General features: G+C 51.8%; 1 protein-coding gene across 2 annotated transcripts in view; it reads right to left on the bottom strand.

The window, feature by feature from the left end:
• Positions 1-7,923: 7,923 nt before the first annotated feature.
• BPI (bactericidal permeability increasing protein) overlaps positions 7,924-21,769 on the bottom strand; it is a 32,153-nt gene continuing 18,307 nt past the window's right edge. Inside the window, exons 9-16 of one of the 2 annotated variants that reach the window (XM_014847182.3) lie at positions 20,342-20,518; positions 18,963-19,022; positions 17,154-17,321; positions 15,995-16,062; positions 13,945-13,987; positions 10,895-10,958; positions 9,788-9,864; positions 7,924-8,324 (exon numbers count right to left, since the gene is read on the bottom strand). In XM_014847182.3, coding sequence (XP_014702668.1) covers positions 8,286-8,324; positions 9,788-9,864; positions 10,895-10,958; positions 13,945-13,987; positions 15,995-16,062; positions 17,154-17,321; positions 18,963-19,022; positions 20,342-20,518 — 696 coding nt within the window. In that variant the 3' untranslated portion in view covers positions 7,924-8,285. The remainder of the gene's footprint in view (positions 8,325-9,787; positions 9,865-10,894; positions 10,959-13,944; positions 13,988-15,994; positions 16,063-17,153; positions 17,322-18,962; positions 19,023-20,341; positions 20,519-21,769) is intronic. The other variant, XM_044748675.2, reaches the window with a different exon arrangement.

Raw genomic sequence — 21,769 nt, 5'->3', positions numbered from 1 at the left:
AGCAAGGAGTTTTGAGAGATTATCTCTGGTTAGATGGGCAGGATTACCGGTGTTTTTAAAGTCTTTTTGTTTGTTGGTATTTAAAATTTTAATTTTCTTGGTGATATACTATATTGGCAGTAAGTAAAGATAATAGCATTTTATTTGGAAAACAAAATTTATAGTAGGGATTGTGTTTAATTCGTAGGGATCCCCTTGCCCCAGGACTCCCTATATTTGTGAGCTTTGTTCTACCTCCACCTCCAGGAAGCCTTCCCTGATCACGCCCTCATTTCCCTGGATTAGGGAAAAGTCCTCCTCTGAGCTCCCAGAATCCTCTGCACTTTCACCATCACAGCATCAACCTGCTTTTTCATAATTGTGGTCTTGTAAAAATACGTCCACAAATTCTTTGATACTCTTTCCATCTAAAGATAAAGTCTCTGCACCGTGCCCCGTGAAATCCAGCAGGTCTTTGTGACTGCCTCAACAGCCGAATGGGGCAGAAGTAACAGAATTTCTTCCCAGTGGGTCGGAAAAGACATTAAGATCAGAACTTCCCACGCTGAGCACAGGGAAGCCCCAGCCCAGGCCCCTCTGCTCCTCTGTACCCTGCTGCTCCGGTCCCTTTGACTGAGGTTTGTCGGGGCCCCGTCTGTCCTGCACCAGCCTGGTTGCTCCCAAGAGCAGGGCCGAGACTTCCATATCCTGCCATCCTTGCAGCATCTAGCGGGTTGGCAGGAAATTGACATTTATTGAGCTCCTGTTGAATGACAGATCCCATCTTGGTTATGCACACTCCTCCTTGGGCCCCGCGGTGGCCTCTAACGTGGGTCTTCCAGTCTTGTTCTGAGCTGAGGAAATGGAGGCTCAGAGGGGTGAAGTGATTTTGGCCACAGTCGCCCAGCAGGATTTGAACCCAGATCTGTGGGACGCCATTTCAAAAGGAGGTCAGGGAAGGGTTCCCTGGGAAGATGACATCTGAGCTGAGCCCTAAGGAGGAGAAGGAGTTGGCCTTTGGAAGAGCCATTCCAGCAGAGCAGGGAGCAGGGCCAAGGCCTGGCAGAGGGCAAGGGCTCACAGGTTCTCCCCACATGCTGGGGGCAATAGTGGGGGGTCTGCTCCCTGGATTCAGCCTGGGGAGGGGCCTAAGCTGGGAGTCAGGAAACCAGGCTCCCGCCCTGACTCAGCCCTGCCTGGCTGTGTGACCCTCAGCAAGCCTAATTTCCTCCGTGTGCCTCAGTTTCCCTCTGTGAAATGAGGGGGGCAGAGCAAGTGACTCCCACAGGCCCTTCCAGCTTGGAGAGTGGGAGAGGACAGTCTGAAGAGTGAGGACCTCATGGGGACACAGATGTCACTCTTCCTCTGGCAACAGTTAGAGGATGTCCCTAGCTGGGGGCTATTTGCAGGGGCGGGATTTCCCATAGCAGCGACCTGTGGACCTTAGATCTGCCTGGCCAGCACGCCACATGGCCCCAGGCCAGGCCTCCACCCACTGTGTGGATTACAAAAGTGTTGGTTGAAAAGAGTTTGGAAAACCCACGATTTGGAAACCACAGTGTCTGGCCTACTGGGCAGCACAACATAGATCATTGTTGACAGTGAAGGGACATGTGGCAGAAGACATTGCAAGGTTAAGGGCATGGATTCTGGGGCCAGATGGCCTGGGCTTGACTCTGTGACTCAGTTTCCTCATCTGTAGTTGGGCTGAGCCCAAGGGCAGCACGACAAGAGGTCAGAGGTCAGGGAGAGTGAGTGGTCAGGGCACTGCTTCCCTGCCCCCTCCTTGCTTCAGGTCTCAGTTCAGGTTGTGGCATGTCACTCCTGACTCCCCTCACCTGTGGCTCCAGCCCTCACTGGCCTTGGACCCTGACTCTTTGCTGCTTCAAGCTAAGGGATGCTAGTTTCTGGGGGCCTCGGCATCCTTCACGGTGTCCCTAAGCCTGCCCCCCAAGTCTATACATAGCCCCTTAGTTCGAATCCCAAGAACCATCTGAGTTGGATTCTGGTTTCCTGCCTCGACCCTGATTGATATAATTAGTACACCGAGCATTTCTTCTGCTTGATGGACCTTTTGTAGCAAATGCCTTCCTCTTCCGGCAGTGAACTCTGAATTCTTTTCCCAAGTCTGTCCAAGTCTTCCACGGAGACAGTAGACTGTGAAAGACACGACTAAAAATCTACAGCAACCCATGTTCTGCCACCAAGGAAGTCTCTGGGGAGTCACTGAGGAAGATTTTGTACAGAGGTGACATCCTGCTGGAGGATCTTGAAGGTCAAAGGGAGATTTTGTGGAGGAGAAAGCAAAGGGCCGTCCCGGAGGAGGGAGCAGCATGTTCCAAAAGACAGACACACAACATGTGAAGGACCCGCAGCAAGGAAGCCTGGTCCTCGTCTAGGCTCTGCTTCTGATGGGCTGTGTGACATGGGGCAAACCATGCCCCTCACTGACCCTCAATTTCCCCCCAAATGCAGATGACAGCGGTGGACCAGGACAGCTTTTCTCAAATCCCCCAGGGATCTTGTTTATTTATTTATTTATTTTAAAATTGATTTTCATTGAGGTCCTAGTTTAAGGTGTACAATGTGTCGAGTTGATACATTGATATATTATAATATGATTACACTGTAGCTTTAGCTGATCCCTCTACCACGCTACATAATTACTTTTTTTGTGTGTGGTGGGAACAATTAAGATCTAGTCTCTTAGCAACTTTGAAGCTTATAATACAGTATTGTTGTCTCTAATCACTGTGCTGTGCATTAGATCTCGGGGACTTCTTTATCTACTCATTCCAAGTTTGTATCCTTACATAACATCTCCCCAGCTCCCCCACCGCCAGCCTCTGCTAACCACCATTCTACTCTCTGTTTTTACAAGTTTAGCTTTTTTTTAAGTCCATATATAAGTGAGATCACACAGTATTTGTCTTTCTCTGACTGACTTACTTCACTTAGCATAATGCCCTCGAGTTCCATCTGCATTGTTGCAAATGGCAGGATTTCCTTCTTTCTCGTGGCTGAATAACATTCTGTTGAATATACATACAGCACAACTTCTGGATGTGGAGAAAAGGGAATGCTGGTACACTGTTGGTGGGAATGCAGATCGGTGCAGCCACTATGGAAAACGGTATGGAGGCTCCCCCCAAAATTAAAAGCAGAACTACCATATGATCCTGTTATTCCACTTCAGGGTATGTGTCCAAAGGAAATGAAAACAGGATATTGAAGGGATATTTGCACCTCTGTGTTTATTGCAGCATTATTCATAATCGCCAAGATATGGAAACAACCTGAGTGTCCAATGATGGACAGACAAAGCAGCTGTGGAATATACCAGGGATCTAGTTTAAATGCAAATGCCATTCATCAGGTTCCTTTGGGGGCTGAGACTCTGCACTTCTAACAAGCTCTTAGGAGATGCTGATCTTGGACCGTGCTTGGAGAACAAGGGACTAAATGAGCTCTAAGTTCCCCGCCAGCTCTGCGTTTCTATAACGCTGTTCACTCTTATTTTCGGCGCAGTTGTCTATGATGGTGCCCCCCTCCTGAGAACATCACTGTAGCTCGAGGAGAACCCGCAGTTCTGGATCCCTGTAGGGCACTTCGGTGTTGACACTTTGATGTTGATGGCAGCCTCCTCCCCAGCCCTATCACCTCCAGGTCTCAGTGTGCACGTAAACACGCACACACACACAAGCCCTGAGGCAAGTGCATTTACAGAAGAAAAATAGTACTGTCAGTGACAATCCAGTGTGAAGGTTGTGTGTCACCTACCTAGGATGCTAGGAGACCCTGTGGAGCAGGGCTGTCCCTGTGGATACACAGCTCCTCACCCCAGGGGGTCTCTAGGGAACCTGAGGACACCCCCTTCTCTCCCTCTAGCCCATCTCTGCCTCTGCAATTGGCAGCATCTAAGATTCCAGCAGTGGCCTCATTTCACTGGGTCTTGATGGCTTTGGGGACCCTAAGGAGCTTCTGTTAAAATGAAAATTTCTCACCAAGAAAAGATTCTTGGATATTTTCCAGAGCTCACTTTATTGGATTCCTTTCCTGGGATTCCAGAGGGCCTTTGCTTTTCCAGATGGGGAAACTGAGACCTAGAGAGGGAAAGGGTCCCAGTCCCACGGGGAACCCAGCGCTCAGCCTGGATTTCTGACCAGCCAGCGGCTCTAATTCTTGGGGTCGGGCCTGTCAGGCAGCCAGCCCTGGATCATGCTGTGAGAATCGCTGACATAGTGGCTTTGGGTCACACAGATGTGGATTCAAATCCTAGATCACTTTAAAAATAACTATTTATTGAGCACCTGCGTACGCCAGGCATCAGGAATTTACAGCTATGGCAGGCCGGGTACTGTCCTAACCGCGCGTTGAGAAGAAGTGGGTTTATTAAGACGTAGAACTGACTTTGATGACTACTTGGCAGGTCCCCTACCACAGATGGCACGCGTATTTCATTCTCCTAACGACCCTGTGAGGTAGGCACTATGATGATCCTCACTTTACAGATGAGAAAATCGAAGGCCAGAGAGCTAATCGCCCAGCGTCACACAGCCGGTAAATAGCAGAGCTGGGTTTGAACCCATGGGGTCTGGGAGCCCAGCTCGTGCTCTTCACCACCATGCTATGAGCTTATCAATTCTATCACCGATTCTTCCCAAGAACTTCACACCAAAGAGGAGGGCAAGGGTTTACTTCCACTTTTCAGAGGAAGAAATAAAGGATCAGAGAAGTTAAGTAACATTGGAAAGTTGTCCAGCCCATGAGGGGCTGGGTTGATGTTTGAAACCAGGGACGGGTGACTCCATAGCCCAGGCCCTGAACACGGAGTTGAGCGACCTCGGGCAGCCTGCATAACCTCCGTACACTTCAGACTCCTCAGCTGGAAAATGCGGCTTCCATCTGCCTTTGACCATGAAGAGACTGGCCCAGGGCAGGGCCACTCATGGCCACTAGTGGGATGTGACAAAATGGTGAACACAGTGGTCAGTCTCCCTGTAACCCCTCCATAGGGTACCCATCTCCCCCCATAGGGTACCCCTCCCTCATATTTAATGTCAGCATTTCCAAAGGAAGCCCAAGAGGGCAATGCTTAACCCAGAGGGAAGTGGCTCTGATAGGGAGATTTGCAGGCAGTCTGGAGCGGGCAATTCTTTTTTAAACAGCTTTATTGACATATAGTTCACATACCGTAACATTCACCCATTTAAAGTGTACAGTTCAGCGGTTTGTAGTATATTCACAGAATATACTATCTGTGGGCAACTATCACCATAATCTAATTTTAGAGCATTTTCAACACCCCCAAAAGAAGCCCCGCACCCATGAGCAGCCACTCGGAGCAGACAATGCTGAGCCTGAAGGGAGAACGTATAGTGGCTTTGCAGGCAGCGTGGCAGACAATGTGGAGCATGTTGGGGATGCTCCTCAAGTCACACCTCCAAACTCCTGCCTGTGCTCAGCCACTGGAGAGAGGTCCCCAGGGCCCAGGGTGCTCCACTTACCAGGCTTTAGCTCCAAGAAATATGTGCATTTTTTCTATAGAGAGTGGGGCGGGGACTGCCTGAATGCTTTGGTAAGTAGAGGGTAGGTGTGGGAGAGGACCAACCATCTCCAAAGAGAATGACAGAAGAGGAAGTGAGGGCAGGGGAAGCAGGGCTGTGTCCCCATCCTCATCAGCTATGCTTCTCACAGCAGCCAGAGGGGTCCTTTAAAAGCGTGAATTATCACAGTAGCCAAGACGTGGAAGCAACCCAAGTGCCCATCAACGGATGAATGGATAAAGAGGATGTGGTAGATAGATATAATGGAATACTACTCAGCCATAAAAAAGACAGAATCGTGCCACTTGTGGCAATATGGATGGACCTTGAGGGTATTATGCTAAGTGAAATAAGTCAGAGAAAGACAAATTTCACTCATATGTGGAAGATAAACAAACACAGATACGGAGAACAGATTGGTGGTTACCAGAGGGGAAGGGGGCAGGGGGAGGGTGAAAGGGGTCAAGGGGCACATGTGTATGGGGACGGATAAAAACTAGACTATTGGTGGTGAACACGATGTAGTCCATACAGAAGCAGAAACAGGACGACGTACACCTGAAATTTACACAGTGTTATACGGCAATACACCCTCAATAAAATAATTTTTTTAATATGAATTAGGTTGTGTCATTCTCCTGCTCAAAACTTTCCAGTGGCTTCCCCTATTTTTCAGAACAAAATCCAGAGTCCTTAACAGTCTTCTGGGTCTCCCAGCCCCATCCCATGCAGTGCTCCCACTTGCTCTCTTCCTTCCAGCCTCACAGGTGGCTTGTCTGTTCCTACTCAGCGCCTTTGGAAAATAGAGAAACGTGCACCCTCTTGGGGGACAAGTTAGAGAACAGATTTTGTTTCCTCAGCCTGGTGCCTTTTTACAGTGCACAACCCATGCAACTGAACACGGTCATCCTGCCTTAAATATGTCAAGCCCCAAACAGACACGATTTTGACATCTGGGAGGAGTGGAAAGAGGATGGGCTCTGATGGTAGAAAGGGGGGGGGGGAATCCTAGCTCTGTCACATGGCAGCTCTGTGACCCAAGGAGAGTGACTCAGTCTAAAAGCATTGAACAATTCCCACCTGGGGGCATGGAGAGTGCCGTGAGGATTAAAGCAAGTCGCTCATGTGCTGTGCTTGATGGATGTCCCTCCCTTCCCCTGTGTGGCTCCAGACCCTCTACCTCCATTTAACAGAGAATCAATGATGTTAGCAGAAGCATGTGCATTTTTCTTTAAAAATACAGTTGTAAAAATATCTTTTATCTGTTTTTCCTCACTACAAAGACGTCTCTCCGTTTATACTATCACCCACTTGGAGAAGTCTGAATGACAACAACAGACTCCTAATTTGTGCCCACCGCCTTCCACTCTTGCCCCTCCAAAGCTTTCAGAAGAGACAACAAAACGTTTTTAAAACTAAAGCTGGTCATGTCGTCCCACACCCACTACCTGCTCCAAACTCTTCCTCATCCTTCTGTCTCAGACCAAATGTCAGCAGCTAACGGGGCCTTCCAGGACCGCCCAATTGGTGTGAAGTACAATGCTAGTAGGACCTGCCTAACGGCCTGAGATAGCCACACCCGATGTCCCATGGCAGGAAATGGCCCAAAGTCCCCAAGGAAACTCACCAAGGGTCCAAGGACAGTCTGGGCTGGTGATATGGCGGGTCCTGGGATGTGAGTGACTGAAAAAGCCCCAGTGGGCTCTGTCCCCTGGCTCAGTGTTCGGCTTTGGGCCCACTGGCTGGGCAGGACAGCGTGGACTAGGAGGGCCACCATCGCGGAGCCCCAGTGGGCAGGGAAAACAGGCTGCGCGGCTTCACTGTTCAACAGCGACACCGTGTGGTGGTGACAAGAACAACAGCCCGGTGGACTGATGTGCTGGGCAGACCCGCTGGGTGGGACCTTGGAAGCAAGACTCACTCTTTTGGACTGAGGAAATCCCACTCTTGGGCAGTGCGGCATGAAAGCTGTCCTCAAAAGAAACGATGGGGCTTTTTCTTTTTTTTTTGAGGAAGATTAGCCCTGAGCTAACATCTGCTGCCAATCCTCCTCTTTTTGCTGAGGAAGACTGGCCCTGAGCTAACATCCGTGCCCATCTTCCTCTACTTTATATGTGGGACGCCTGCCACAGCATGGCTTGCCAAGCGGTGCCATATCTGCACCTGGGATCCCGACTGGCGAACCCCGGGCTGCTGAAGCGGAACGCGCACACTTAACCACTGCGCCACCAGGCCGGCCCCTGATGGGGCTTTTTGCTGACAGAGGGATGTGAGGACTCAAGGAAGTAATTAGAGAAGTAAAGAGGTGATTGTATCTGTGCTGTGCACTGGGCTGCAGGTACAGCCGATGGGAGAATGCATGGATACCAAACAAGAAACCATACCGTCACACAGCAGTCCATCAAAAAAAAGAGCAGGCCTTTTTTTTTTTTTTTTTTTTTTTCTGTGAAGCACAAAGAGAAATACTGTGGCTACAATTGAAATGCAATCCCTGGAGGAAATGACCATGCCGACTTAGCCATTAAAAGAAGCTCATAATCCCCAAAATACACATGACACATTTTTCCAAGGACAAGCTTCCCCCATGTTTAGATCACTTCTGAATCTGAATTCAGAGAAGTTTGCAAGGGTCTCTGGGTCAAGAGCTAGAAAGGGATGCCTGGAGAAAGGCAGCCTGTGCCCCACAGGCCGGTCAGGAGTGGGTGCTGGCCACCCCTCACCTCCTGGTGTGGGTGACAGCCCCGGGCACCCATGGCGACTTCAGCCATAGTGAACATCTGCGCCGAGCAGCAGGAAATTCTAGGGAGAGACGGAAACACTGTCATCAGCTGGAAGGGCACCCCTTGTTGGTGGGTGTGGGGCTGCTGGGTTTCTAGAAGGAAACTTGGGGAGCCTGCCTGTCGGGAAGGAGAGAGGAGAGGGGGGCCTGTCTGCTGACAGAAAGGTCAGAGCGAATGCGGGGCCCTCGGGGTCTCGCCTCCGGGGCCTGCACATCACTGCCCATGAATGTGCCAGCAACTTCCCTTGTGGCTGTTTCCTTCACAGCCGTGGGGAGCCCCGGGCGGCATGGAGGCCTTCATTTGTCATCCCGGCCTCATGGCAGCCCCAGGGAGCCCTTGTGCCAAGCAAGGCTGAAAAACCACTTCTCTTTGCTCTTTCATGCCCTTCACTCAGGATTTTCAGAAATGAAGAAGTTAAATTGCCCCATGGGGTATTTTTTTTTTGAAAAAAAAAAACTTGGTAAAATGTGGGGAACACGGGGGATGTTTCCTCTGTGCTCTCAGCTGTTTTCCTAAGTCTCTGAGCCCCGTTAGCTCCCTGGTTGGAAGAATTGGGGATTGATTGACAGGACGTTGGGAGCGAGGGAGAGTGAGGAATCTGGGTGGTGAGGGGGTTTCCCGGGGGCCTCAAGGTTATCAGGAAGGCCACTGTCCGGGTAAGGAATGCGATGGTGGGTAATGGTTTCATTGCAGAGATACTGGCTTTGTTGGGATGTGTTGGGTGTAGGGGGCCTCAGAGTGGAGGCACCGAGGAAGCCAGCAGATGCACAGGTCAGGAGTTTAGAAGAAACTGGAAGTGCAGCTGGGCCACTGGATGGCACAAAGGTGGCTGTTCAGCCCTAGAGAGTGGATGAAAGTGACCAGGGAACGCGGATCGTGGGGGAAGGGCAGGGGCCTGGAGAATCCCCTCCGGGAAGGAGGAACCAGCCAAGCAGGTGGCAACAGCCAGAGAGGAGGTTGGAAAACCAGGAGAGGGGGTCTCCAAAGCCGAGAGAAGAAAGCATCCCAAGGACAGATGCTGCGGTGGGGTGGGGGTGGGGGGGCGGTGAGACGAGGAGAAAGGCAAGCAGAGGCCGTCCATCCCGACATCTAAAGCCGCCAGACACTGACCGCGCTTTACACCCCACGGGCCTAGAAGGATGCTGGATGCTAAGCAAGGCAAGCAATACGTATTTGCCAAATATGTACACGCCTCCACTTTATAGAAGAGGCTCAGCGGCCACCAGTGAGCTCCCCTTCCATGGGAGCAGTGTGGGGACAATGATGGTTAAAAGCAGGGACCTGATTTTGACCCTGGGCTTCATGTAGCAGCTGCTGGCTTTCCTGCGTCATGGTCTCTCTACTCCGTCATTCACAGCCCCCACCCTCCAGGGCTGTCGTCAGGGCGGAAGGCGCTCCGTACCGGGTGGCACGGAGGCAGCTCTCCAGCAGTGGGTTGCCAGTGTTGTGGGAGGTTTGGTGAACACAGACCTTTGGACTCACCTGGTAAGACCGAATCACCAGGTTGAAGACCTGGATGTGGCTGGGCAGCGGGAGAGGGAAGCCTTCTTGCAGCCTCTCTGTAACGGAGGTGGAGGTAAGGACCGGGGGAGGGGAGGGGTGGAGGGGCAGGGACCCGAGAGAGCCAGGCGGGCGCCCTCCCTGAGCCGGTGTGTCCAGCTCTGGGAGGGGCTGGCACGGGCACTGAAACAAAGGCTGCCCTGGGTCTCCTGCCCTGTCCTCCACCGTGCTCCAGAGACCTGGGACCCTCACATTCTCACCCCATCGGCCCCACGTCCACATCCAAGACCTGTGCAGGCCTCTTGCCCACAGCACTGCTGGTGTCACCAGGCCCGAGTGACAGCCAGGGGCGGCTGCTTGCAGGGGTGTGGACAGTCCCTGGACATGCCATTGGGGGTGTCCACTCGTGTGCACACGAAGCCCGTCGATGTTTAGGATGAAAGCAGAGATGGTCAGTGGCCAGGGGCCGGCTCCCCAGCACCACCACATTCTGAACTGGAACCCTGGAGAATTCTAGATCAAATCTGGTCTCCCAGGTCATTATGAAGAGATGTGTGCCAAGGTGGGAGGATCAATCACACTGTCTATACTAATTTGTTGTCTTAATGTATGATTGCTGGCTGTTCCAGTCACAGTTATGTGGGCCTCTCTCTATTCTCCCCTGACTCTGCAGGCGTCACCAGGGTGGTGAGCAAGCTCAGCCCGTCTTCGCTGGCCCTTCTCTCAGAGTTAGGAAAAGACCAACTCTGGCTTCAGAGCTGGGATCACACCTGTGCTCCATGTCTCACCTGCTCTGTCACCTGGAATAGGTCACTGAACTCCTCTGATCTTCTATAGCCTCGCTTGAAAACTGAAGATATCAATATCCCCCCTCGCATGGCGCTGTCGTTAAGGGCTGGCTGAAACAATGGATGGGCCTGCAGTAGGAACTCACCTCCTGTGCTCCCTTTTTTCCATCCCTTCTCCGGGGCAGAGGCCATTTGAGGTGACCAGCTCCCACAGCAGGGGCCGGGCATTAGGTGGCTCTAGGAATTAACCCCTCTGCTTCCCCCAGGACGGAAAATGAATTGTTTCTCCAAAGCTCCTTACCATTGACCTTGGGAAGCACCAGAGTGGGCACGACATAGTTCATGATGGACTGCAGTAACTGCACCTGGAAATCAGAGGACGGGGCCCCCGTCAGGGCCTTGCGGCCTCAGCAGTGCTCCATCACCCCCCTCCCACGCAGAGCAACCCCATGGCTGGGAAAACCACCGAGAGATGGACACAAGTGAGGACGTGTGAGTCTGCAGCCCGATCAAGGTCACTGAAGTGATGTCTTTCACTCTAAAAGGTCCGGATGTAAAGCATGTTCTAGACTGCAGAGAGCAGGGCAGAGACAAGGGAGGTCCTCAGAGAGGATTCAAACATGACAACCTTTGCGTAAGAAAACGCATCCTCAGACTAGAGGGCACATTGCTTCTATCTTTCTGGCAGATGTTTGGCAATATTTATCAAAAGCCTTAAAGATGCGTGTGCCTGGTGGGCCAGCCAACACGCCCGGGAAGCGTTTATCCTCAGGAAACGACGCAGGGTGTGGCAGAAGTGTCGAGGCAAGGATGCTCATCAGAGTGATACATTCAACCAAAACAATAAATGAAAAGCAACCTACATGTCCAATGACTGGAGATTCATCTGGGGACATGGTGGCACTTGGATTCTAGGAAATACTATGCAACTGTTATTGATATTATAGAACTATCATTATCAACACAGAGATATTCAGGATATATTTTTGAGTAAGGAAAAGTAGGCAATAGAAACCACGTAATTCCATTTCATTACTAAACATGCACAACAAAAGGTCAGGAAGGGCACACCTCATATTATTAACTAGGGGCTGGCCCTGTGGCTGAGTGGTTAAGTTTGTGTGCTCCGCTGTGGCGGCCCAGGGTTTCGCCAGTTCGAATCCTGGGCGCGGACATGGCACCGCTCGTTAGGCCACGCTGAGGCGGTGTCCCACATGCCGCAGACTGGAAGGACCCACAACTGAAATATGTAACTATGTACTGGGGGGATTTCGGGAGAAAAAGCAGGGAAAAAAAAAAAGAAGATTGGCAACAGTTGTTAGCTCAGGTGCCAATCTTAAAAAAAAAAAAGAAAAAAATTATTAACTAAGTGGTGAAAATAGAAATGGTCTTGATTTTCTTTGTTTTGCAAATCTGTAGGTTCTGATTGTTCTACAATGTATATGTTTTGCTTTTGCAATAAAAAAAGTTTTTCAAAAATAATGTAACACCCTCAAGATGATTGCGTGTCTTGGTGACATTTACAACTTGTAAATATGTACATTTTCGTTTCTGGAACAATTGAGTTTCCTTCCCCAGGCGGTAATTCCCTGGGTTCATCAAATGTGGTGCCCTTTTTCCCATGAATCTGGGAACTTTACATTTTTATTCTCTGCAGAAGCAGAAGTTAGTTACCGACAAGGTCAAGCCACTGAGAGAGGCTTGGCACCAGTATCTCCAGGAAAACACAATGAGGTCGCTTAGGATCTTTCCGTTTATTGTAATCTTATCAGATGGAAACGGCTGGCTGGATCTCCATCAGATTTGGAGGGGACATTGGGACAGTCTGACTTTGGAGCTGGGTGGCTTACAAGGCACCCCCGCGGAGGGGATCTTGGAGGGCATTTCAGAGATCTAAGGAAATGTTCTCCAGGGGCTCGACAAGAGGCCCCCTGGGAGATTCCGGCCACGTGTAGTAAGTCGCTGAGGACGGAGTGAGCAGCCGTGGCTTCTAATGGAAGTCACAGGGCGATGTGCGTTCAGGACGGCTATTGGAGAGCGTTTTAGCTGCTACTTACATGGGGAACTCAATCCCAGAGCCCCGGTGGGGAGGCAGGGGTGAGTCTCCTTAAGGACGGTCAGTGATTCCGGGGAGTGAAATCATCCACGTGGGCTGGCGAGGGGCCTCCTCCCCTCCCTCCCACCTGCCCTTCCCCATCTCAGTAAGTGACTCCACCATTCAGCCAGCTGCTCAAGCCAAAATTCTAGGCCTTTCTTCATCGCCCTTTCTCTCACCACACACACCAAACCTCTCACCAAGTCCTGTCTAATTCTACTTCCAAAATACATCTTCCTCTTTCTTCCTGGCCTAGTCCCAGCCTCCATCACCTCTCACAAGGACAAACCACCAGCCTCCCCACTGATCCACGTGGTCTGACTCTCATCCCCTGTAATCCATTTCCCCCGCCCCAGCCAGGGCCATCTTTGTCAAGGTATAAATCAGATCACGTCACTCCCTGCACCAAACAGTTCACCAGCTTCTCACTGCCCTTGGAACACAATCTACTGTGGCGCAGAAGGCCCGGGTGAGCCAGCCCCTGCCTGCCTCTCCAGCCACATCTCCTCCTCTGCCCCCTACTTCGCTGCTCTGGCCCACTGGCTTCCTTCCATTCCCCAAACACGCCAAGCTTGTTTCCACCACAGGACCTTTGTCCCTGCTATTCCCTCTGCCTGCAACAGATCTTCCCCTTCAGGGCTCCTTCAGCCCAAATATCACCTCCTCAGAGAGGCTCTCCCGGATCACAGGGTCTAACCTCAAGGTTCCCCAGCACTTTCCACCCCACCTCCATGTTGTTTTTCATTGCATTGATCATGACTGAAACGATCTTCACCTCTTATTGTCTGTTTCCCCACCATGATGTAAGGCTCTCGAAGGGGGTCACTGTCTTCTTTATCAGCATATCCCCACACCTGGAGCAGTGCCTGCCACATAGTAGGTGCTCAACAAAGTAATTAACTTGCTCATTCAACAAACACTTGTTGAGATTTTCTGTTCCAGATTGCGCATGTTTAACCCCATTTCAATCTCACCACACTCACTCAGGTAGAAAGGGTCACCGCTGATTTGAGGGGAAGGTCTGAAGCTCAGAGAGGAGAAGTGACTTGCCCAAGGCCCACAGTTAGTAAGCACAGAGCAGCGATGCCAGCTCAGGTCTCTCTGCCCACAGGGCTCCTCCCATCACTATGTCAGGTGCAAATTAGATGCAAATGAACCGGTGGCCTCCAGAAACGATGCCATGAGCCTGAGCGGCCCTCACGACAGTTATCTCAAGATCAGGGGAAGGAAGGAGGCACCACGGGCCTCAGACTCACCGGGAAGGAGCCAATGACCGAGTGCTTCAGTTTCAGGAGCAGCCTGTGAAGAGGGGAGGGGAAGCTGAGACCTCATTCACCTGACCCTGCCGAGGGCCCAGCTGCTGGGGAGAAGGGGCCCGTTCTGGTGGATGCCACTGGTTTCCCAACCCAGTATCCACTCCATCCCCTACATGGTCAGTGCTGGGCTGTGGGGAGAGCTGGCCGAAGGGCAGAGTGCATCTCCCCTGCCACAGGGACTGCTTCAAGGATGGACCTGCAACCCATGCTGGCCCAGTGAGAGCTGGTCCCAGGACTTCTGCTGGAAATATTGGGAACGAGGTGTTCTCTTTTCTCCAGGAAAATTAGGGAGCGGCTGGTGGCCATTTTTGCCATCACTTGGTGACAGCCTGCTGGGAAAGGAAGCCAGCAATAGGGGATGGCAGAGCCAAGAGATGGACAAAGTCAGAGTCCTAAGGACATCATTTGAGCACCTGGATTCATGCTTGTCTGAAACCCCTGGACTTTCCAATTACTTGAGCAAATAAACTATCCTCTCTTTACAGCCATTATGGCATTTTAACAGCGATTTCACAGAGAGGGGGAAATAAATGGCATTTTAATGAACCCCTATCATTCACTATGTTGAGTACTTTATCCCATTGAGATTCCTATAACACCGTAGGAGGCAAGAGCCATCACACTCCCATTTACAGACGAGGAAACCGACACTCAGAGAGGTCAAGCAATCTGCCCAAGATCACACAGCTTACAATTAGCAAAGTAGGATTTCAAACAGGTCTCTCTGATGCCAAAACTCCTGTTGTCTTCAATACCATACAAAACTTGAAAGTTCGCTCTTGTTCAACAGGAGTTGGGAGCCCCAGGACTCCTGCCCCCTGGACCCTCACTACCTCCACCCTGCATATTTTACAGAGTCTGTGCTCAGCCATCACCCAGCTGTATCCTCTCTGGCTCCTCTACTGGAGAGGCCCGCGGGTGTTTCCAGGAAAATGAAATTCATGTTTCCAAAGGAGTAACACATGTCAAAATGATGCCCAGAGAACTCAGCAGTACAGAAACCTCAGGAGCTGATCTCAAGCTGAAGGACAGCTCTGTGCAAGCGAGAAGGCAGAAGTGAGCAGGAAGGTGGGTCAAGACTCAGTTTAAACAGCGTGCAGCTGATTAAGAGAGAGACACCAGGTCTGAGTGTTGGGGTCCCCGAGAGACTGACCCTCTCTCTGACAATCTCCTTCTCTCTCCTCTTTCCTCCTCTTGTGTCTCTGTCTCTCAGAGTCTCCCTCTTAATGTGTCTCTCCATCTGTCTGTCTGTCTCTCCCCCACGTCTGTGTTTCTCTTTTTCTGTGCATCTCTCTCTTTCTCTCTTGCTTACCAAGTGTCCCAAACACTTCAGCACATATGGATACCTCATTTAGTCCCCACAACGATGCTGTTGGCAAAAGATAATCGTTGGGCTTGTTTCACAGGCAGGGAAACTGAAGTTTGGGGAGTCCGGTGCTTGCCGAGGCGAGCCGCACTTCAGGTGCAGGCAGCCTCAACGCCAGAGCCCACTGGCCCAACCGCCACTTCCCCTGCCGGACTCCAACCCGGTCACGTGGATTCCAGAGGCTCCCGGCAGGGCGCGGCTGACCGAGACCAAGGACCGGGTGTGACGAAGTTGAAGTGGGTCCTCCAAGTGCCGAGGAAGGCCAGGGATGTGGGGTGGCTGGGGGATGCTGTGGTTCAGTGTGGAGCAGAATCGCCAGCAGGCGCTGCCCAGCCATGAGTCGGCCCAGGACTGAGGGGTGTTAAACTGGGACACGCTGGGCAAACTGAGATGACTGGTCACCTTACAATGTATGGCCTTGGCCAGGTCACTTCACGTCTGAGCATCTGTTTCACTGTCTGCAATATGGGGCTATTGTGCCCATGGTGCACTGTTTGGGCCTAAATGTGATGGATGAACAGGAAAGCAACGAAACAGTACTTGGCACGTCGTAAGCTCCTGGCTAGCCCATGGGCACCAAGAATGGATGGGCAGCCCCCCTCCCATCCCCACAGGCCCACTTACTTGTCCATCTTGACCTTGCCAACAAGCCTGTTGGACCTGGCGCTGACCTCCAGAGAAATGTTCGTGCTCTGCAAAGCAGCAAGCCAAGAGGTGAAGTCCCGACCCGGGGCCGGGGCTCTGCGGGGCCTCCAAGACCAGGAGGGTCAGCTTCGCCAAGGGGCAGACCCACAGAGCCCAAGGAAGGGGGGACTCCTGCTTTGTGCCTGTTGGTGTGTCCTGGACCCTCAACCAATTACCACTTTCTCCCCTCTGCTTCCGAGACCCTTGCAGAGTTCCCAGGCCACTCCCGTGGACTAGGTGAGACAGACTCGGGGGTTGGAGTTCAGGCCAGGCCTATTCTCACAGTCACTCATTCATTCATTCATTCAACAAATATTTACTGAATTGGGAAACTGAGGTTCCCACCTCAGCTCTCTGCCCACTGTCTGCGTGACCTAAGGTGACCCCATCGGAACCCACGGAATCTGCCAAGTGGGCAAAATGGGTCTTGAGTGGAGAGCGGGCAGATGTGCCCGAGGCCTGTGAGCGCCTCCTCGGGGGGGAGAGAGTCCAGCCCTCACTCCTGGTGGCCGTAGAGGGTGCCACCAAGTGTTTGTGGAGTGACAGAGTGACCAAATGGTTGAATGCACACATCAGCAGGGTCATAAAAACTTGGATAAGCGAAGGATTAAACACACAAGTGAAAACAGAAACAAAGATGCATGGATGAGTGAACGATGGATGGAAGAACAAATACACAAGCGAATGAACGACTGAATGAACGTATAAGTGAACTAGTGAATGAGCAACGGAATAGATGAATGCGTGTACGAAGCAGAAAAGGTACAGCATTTGCAAGTCAGCAGCCTAAGGGATAATTGAATGAATAAATAATCGAATGAATAAATGAATGAGTGAACAAATACACAAATGCGTAATTGTAGGACCAATGTTAGGAATGAATGAACTGGAAGCAGTACACCTATTTCAAGCCAACGACGGGATTCGTAATTGAATGAATGCATGTCTGTTAGTAGAGTGGCTCTGGTCTCAGACCCTGCAGCCACACAGTCCAGGATGGAATCTGGGTGGGACTTACACCGGCCGGCCCTGACCCCGAGGGCCGTGCTCTCAGCTCTGTCCAGGGCTCCCCGTCTGCCCACACCCGGGAATAGCTTACCATCTCAAGCAGGAAGAGGGGGACCAGCGAGGAGTTGGGGAAGACGACGTAGGCCTGGGCCTCCAAGGTAGGGGTGAGGACAAGGCCAGCGGGGCTCATGGTGAGCTGTGGTGGGGAGGCGGTTCCGAAGAAGAACTGCATCTTCATGTTGGGGAACACTTTGGCCACCTTCAGCCCCCCGCGGGGACAACCAACAAAGGGAGCAATTTTATTAAAATGTTTCTTTTTTTTTTGAGGAAGATTAGCCCTGAGCTAAAATCTAGCACCAGTCCTCCTCTTTTTTGCTGAGGAAGACTGGCCCTGAGCTAACATTCATGCCCATCTTCCTCCACTTTATATGTGGGATGCCTACCACAGTATGGCTTGCCAAGCGGTGCCATGTCTGCACCCGGGATCTGAACCGGCAAACCCCGGGCTGCCGAAGCTAAATGTGCGAACTTAACCGCTGAGCCACTGGGCCGGCCCCTAAAATGTTTCTAAATCCTGTCTTGTCCCAGCTCTGCATAAACACCTGCGATGTCTTCCCATTGATTTCCAAATAAATCCTAAAGACTGCACGATGTGACACCTGGTGCCCTGCCAACATCAGCCCACTCCACATCCCTCTACCCCTTTACCCTCCAACTTCAGCCACATGCAGCTCCCGTTCCTCAAATATGACCTGCTTTCTTCCCGTCTAAAACCCTTTGTACACTCTGTTCCCTCTCCCTGAATGCTTGTCCCCCTGCTCTCCCATAGCTTGGCTCTTTCCCTTCCTTCAGGTCTCAGCTCACATGTTGCCTCCTTAGAGAGCAGGGGTGGTTTCAAGGAGGAACTGAGGTGGGCTTTGGCGACACTCTCAGCTCTGCTGGTCTCCAAACCTCCCCCAAGTAAACTCTCAGTCTGAATAAAAATGATGCGATTGTTATGCAAATAAAGCTTCAAGTAATTCCCCCCACAGCTCTTCCACACCAGTACCTTCTCTATAGAAATTTCTGGAAGTGTCACCCCTGGAGAGCCTGTTAAGGCCTGAGTGTTTGTGCCGTCTGCAATTTCATACTATGGAAGCCCTAAGCCCAATGTGGCTGTGTGTGGAGATGGGGCCCTAAGGAAGTAATCAAGATTCAATGAGGTCATGGGGGGGCCTGATCCTATGGGATTAGTGTCCTTGTAAGAAGGGACAGCAGTGCTGGCTCTCCCTGCCTGTGCTCAGAGGAAAGGCCAAGCAAGGACACAGCAAGAAGGCAGCCATCTCCAAGCCAGGAAGAGAGCCCTCGCCAAAAACGGAATCTGCGGGCACCTGGATCTTGGACTTCCAGCCGCCAGAGGGTGAGAAATAAATTTCTGCTGTTGAAGCCACCGGGTCTGTGGCATTTTGTTACGGCAGCCCGAGCCAACTGAGATAGGGGCCTTCCGTGACTGCCTGGTCTAATGTGACCTCATCGACCTGGTGGCTTCACTTATTATAGTCTGCATCTTCTTTTTTGGTGTTTTGGGTGCCTGAATAATCATTTTCTCTCTCGGCTGGACTGCAGCTCTGGCAGGGCAGGGACACGGTCTGTTTTGCTGGATGCCCATGTGGGGCTCCCAGCACAGGGCGGGCACTCAGCAACCGTCTGTTGAATGGTTCAGCCCCAGCCTCCACCCTTATGCTCAGTGCCCGGGGGCTTCGAGCCATTCTCTGCACTGTGCACGGGCTGCACAAGCTACTGCCCCTCTCTCGGGCCGGGGCGCCTCTGGACCTGGAGAGGGGCTCTCATTAGGCACTCGGCAGACCCGTCTTCCCCAGCCCCTCCTGAGCTGACTAAAGGGGAGCAGGCGCTTTCTCACCTCGGGCAGGAACCTTCCGAAGAACTTGGTTGTCAGTTGGAATTTGGATTCCTTTGGAAGCTGTAAGCAAGGGAAGAAGAAGAAAGGATTCTGGGGGGGCTGGCCTGGTGGTGCAGTGGTTAAGTGCGCATGTGCCGCTTTGGCAGCCTGGGGTTCACCGGTTCAGATTCCAGGTGTGGACATGGCACTGCTTGGCAAGCCATGCTGTGGTAGGTGTCCCACATATAAAGTAGAGGAAGATGGGCATGGATGTTAGCTCAGGGCCAGTCTTCCTCAGCAAAAAGAAGAGGATGGGTGGCAGATGTTAGCTCAGGGCTAATCTTCCTCAAAAAAAAAAAAAAGAGAGGATTCTGGGGGGTTCTGTTACAGATCAGGGGTAGGAGGCAATTCCCATCTGAGGAGAGAGAGACTGACTATACAGGCAGACAATGCCCAGACCAGATGTGACAACAGAACCAGACCCACAACTTCTGTGGCAAGCAGCCCAGAACAGTCAGGACGTGGTCAGTGATGGCCAGCTGCCCTATTTTTTTGCCCCGGACAAAGTCAAATACTCTCCCCAAAGCGATCACATAGGATGCCCGGCATCTGCTGGCCCACCTCCAGCTTCCCCTTGAGACAGCCTCCACAGAGCATGTCTGAAGACCTCACTTTTGCTCCCTATAAGGCGTTCCCACCCCCTGCCTGCCTATGAGTCTCTGCCAGATGCATGTGATGGCAGCTGACCCTGGCCCTGAATTGTTCTCATTCGGGTGGGCTTTGTTTATTTCCACAGGTGACCTGCGGGGGCTCCGCATCCGTTCGGTGCCACGACAGAGAGTGAGAACCTGGTCCCTCTTCCAGGAGCAGCAGAGGAGGAGCCCCACATGTCAGTGACCAGGTTGGGATCAGGGTGCACCCAGACTAGAAAGGATGGTCATTTCTTCATTTTACAGGTGGGTAAACTGAGGCCCAGAGAGGGACTTGGCCACGAATAGAGACAACGACGATGAGGACACTAATGGTGATGCGACGCTAAGGCTGGATTACAGAGCTGACACCTAGCGAGTCCTCGGTCGCTTTGTCATTCAGCCCGTGCTTCCTACAGCCAGGCCTGCATAGGAGCTTTGCACGCGGTCACATCTCATCTCACCCCCGTTCCACCCTTCAGAGGAAGCTACTGTCCCTGGTGTTTTATAGATGAGGAAACTGAGGTTCTCAGAGGTTGAAAAGCTAGTGATGGTCACCCAGCTGGAGCAGAGGGGGCTGCTATCGGCCCTCAGGTCTGGCTGACTCTAGAGTCGGGACCTGGAGCTCCTCTGGTGTGAACAGACTCGGATCCAAGCCCACTGCCCTCGGAGGCCCGTGCGCTCCCACCTGCGCCCCCCGCCCGGCTTTACCATGCTGTCCTTGAGGGTCATTTTCAGGACTCCAGCCTTATGGTACACGAGCCCGGCCGTGTTGAACAGGTAGTCAGAGAGGCCCAGGTACACCATGCGGTCGTGGTCGGCGGGAAAGGCCAGCGCCGGCGGAGCAAAGGGAGGCGGGTCACGGTGGGCCGGATTGAAAAACTCCCCCTGCGGCGGAGGCGACAGAGTGAGGCTGGGCATCCTTCAGGAGCCATAATTTGACCTGTCCATTCCAGGAAGAAATGGGCTGGCGACACCAATCGTGCATTCACAGAGGGGAACGCCGAGGCCGGAAACCGACAGGAGCATCAACGCCTCCTGCGCGCTAGATTCTACGTGCTTTTCACGCCAACCCTGTGAGGTAGGTGTGGTCGTGCCCATCTTACAGAAAAGGACACTGAGGCAGGGGGAGGTGAAGTGACTTGCCCCAGGTCACTCGGGGTAGGTGACCGAGCCAGGAACTGACCCCGGCCATCCAGGGTCCAGCAGCACACCCCCAGCCGCTCCACCGGCTCTGCCTTGACCTTACAAATAAGCACAGAAATGCTACTGATAGAACAATGAGATTCTGTTTGTTTCCATCTATCAAGCTAGCAAAATTTTTAAAGAGAGAGCTAAGCTGTTCTGAGTGTGTGTGTATTTTAAACCCATCCTTCCCAGTTTTTGGTGAGAGCATTCATATGCTGCTGGAGAATATATGTTTATATGTTTCTGAAGAGCAATTTGGCAACATGCTGCAAAAGCAGATCGTTTAGCTAAAAAATAATAACGTCGAGTTATAAAAGAGCAAATTGTAGATGGATACATATGGTAGGATACCATTATGTAAAACCGAAAGGCCTATAAAACATACTATAGAAGAGTTGTTGACACACACAGATATGTAGTAAAAGGATGTAAACAGCCCCAGGACGGCCACACGCTGACATCATCGGCGTGATCATCTCAGGGGGGTGGGACGGGCAGGTTTGGAGAGGGTGCCCAAGGGGGCCTGGCCTATTTATTTCTACAGTATTTCATTTTAAAAAATCAGAGGCAAATATGACAAAATGGGAACATTTCTTACATGTGGGTGGTGGGTACATGAGAGGGCGTAATATTCTCTGTACCTTTGAATCGTTTCGTCATTTAAAATGACCGAGCATCCCACCCATATTGTAGATTACCACGTGACTCTAAGCCTAATGAGATGGACCAACGGCCCAGCCAGGACTCATCTCTATACACATTGTGAGGTAAGGAGAGCAAGTGGAAGAAGCCTGCGTATCCGTTCAGACTAGCCGGAAAATCGCGATGGGTTTACACGTCCCTGTGTGCGCATGCTTAGAACCCGGGCTAGTGGGGGTTGACACCCCCTGGGGCTGACGGTCACTCGCTCTGGGCAGCAGCCTGGGGGGGGGGGGACCATCAATAGGGCAT

The sequence above is a fragment of the Equus asinus genome, chromosome 15 (genome assembly GCF_041296235.1).
Source record: "Equus asinus isolate D_3611 breed Donkey chromosome 15, EquAss-T2T_v2, whole genome shotgun sequence".
NCBI classification, from domain to species: Eukaryota; Metazoa; Chordata; class Mammalia; order Perissodactyla; family Equidae; genus Equus; species Equus asinus.
Note: the sequence above shows the minus strand (reverse complement) of the source record. Positions and strands in the feature narration are given on the sequence as shown.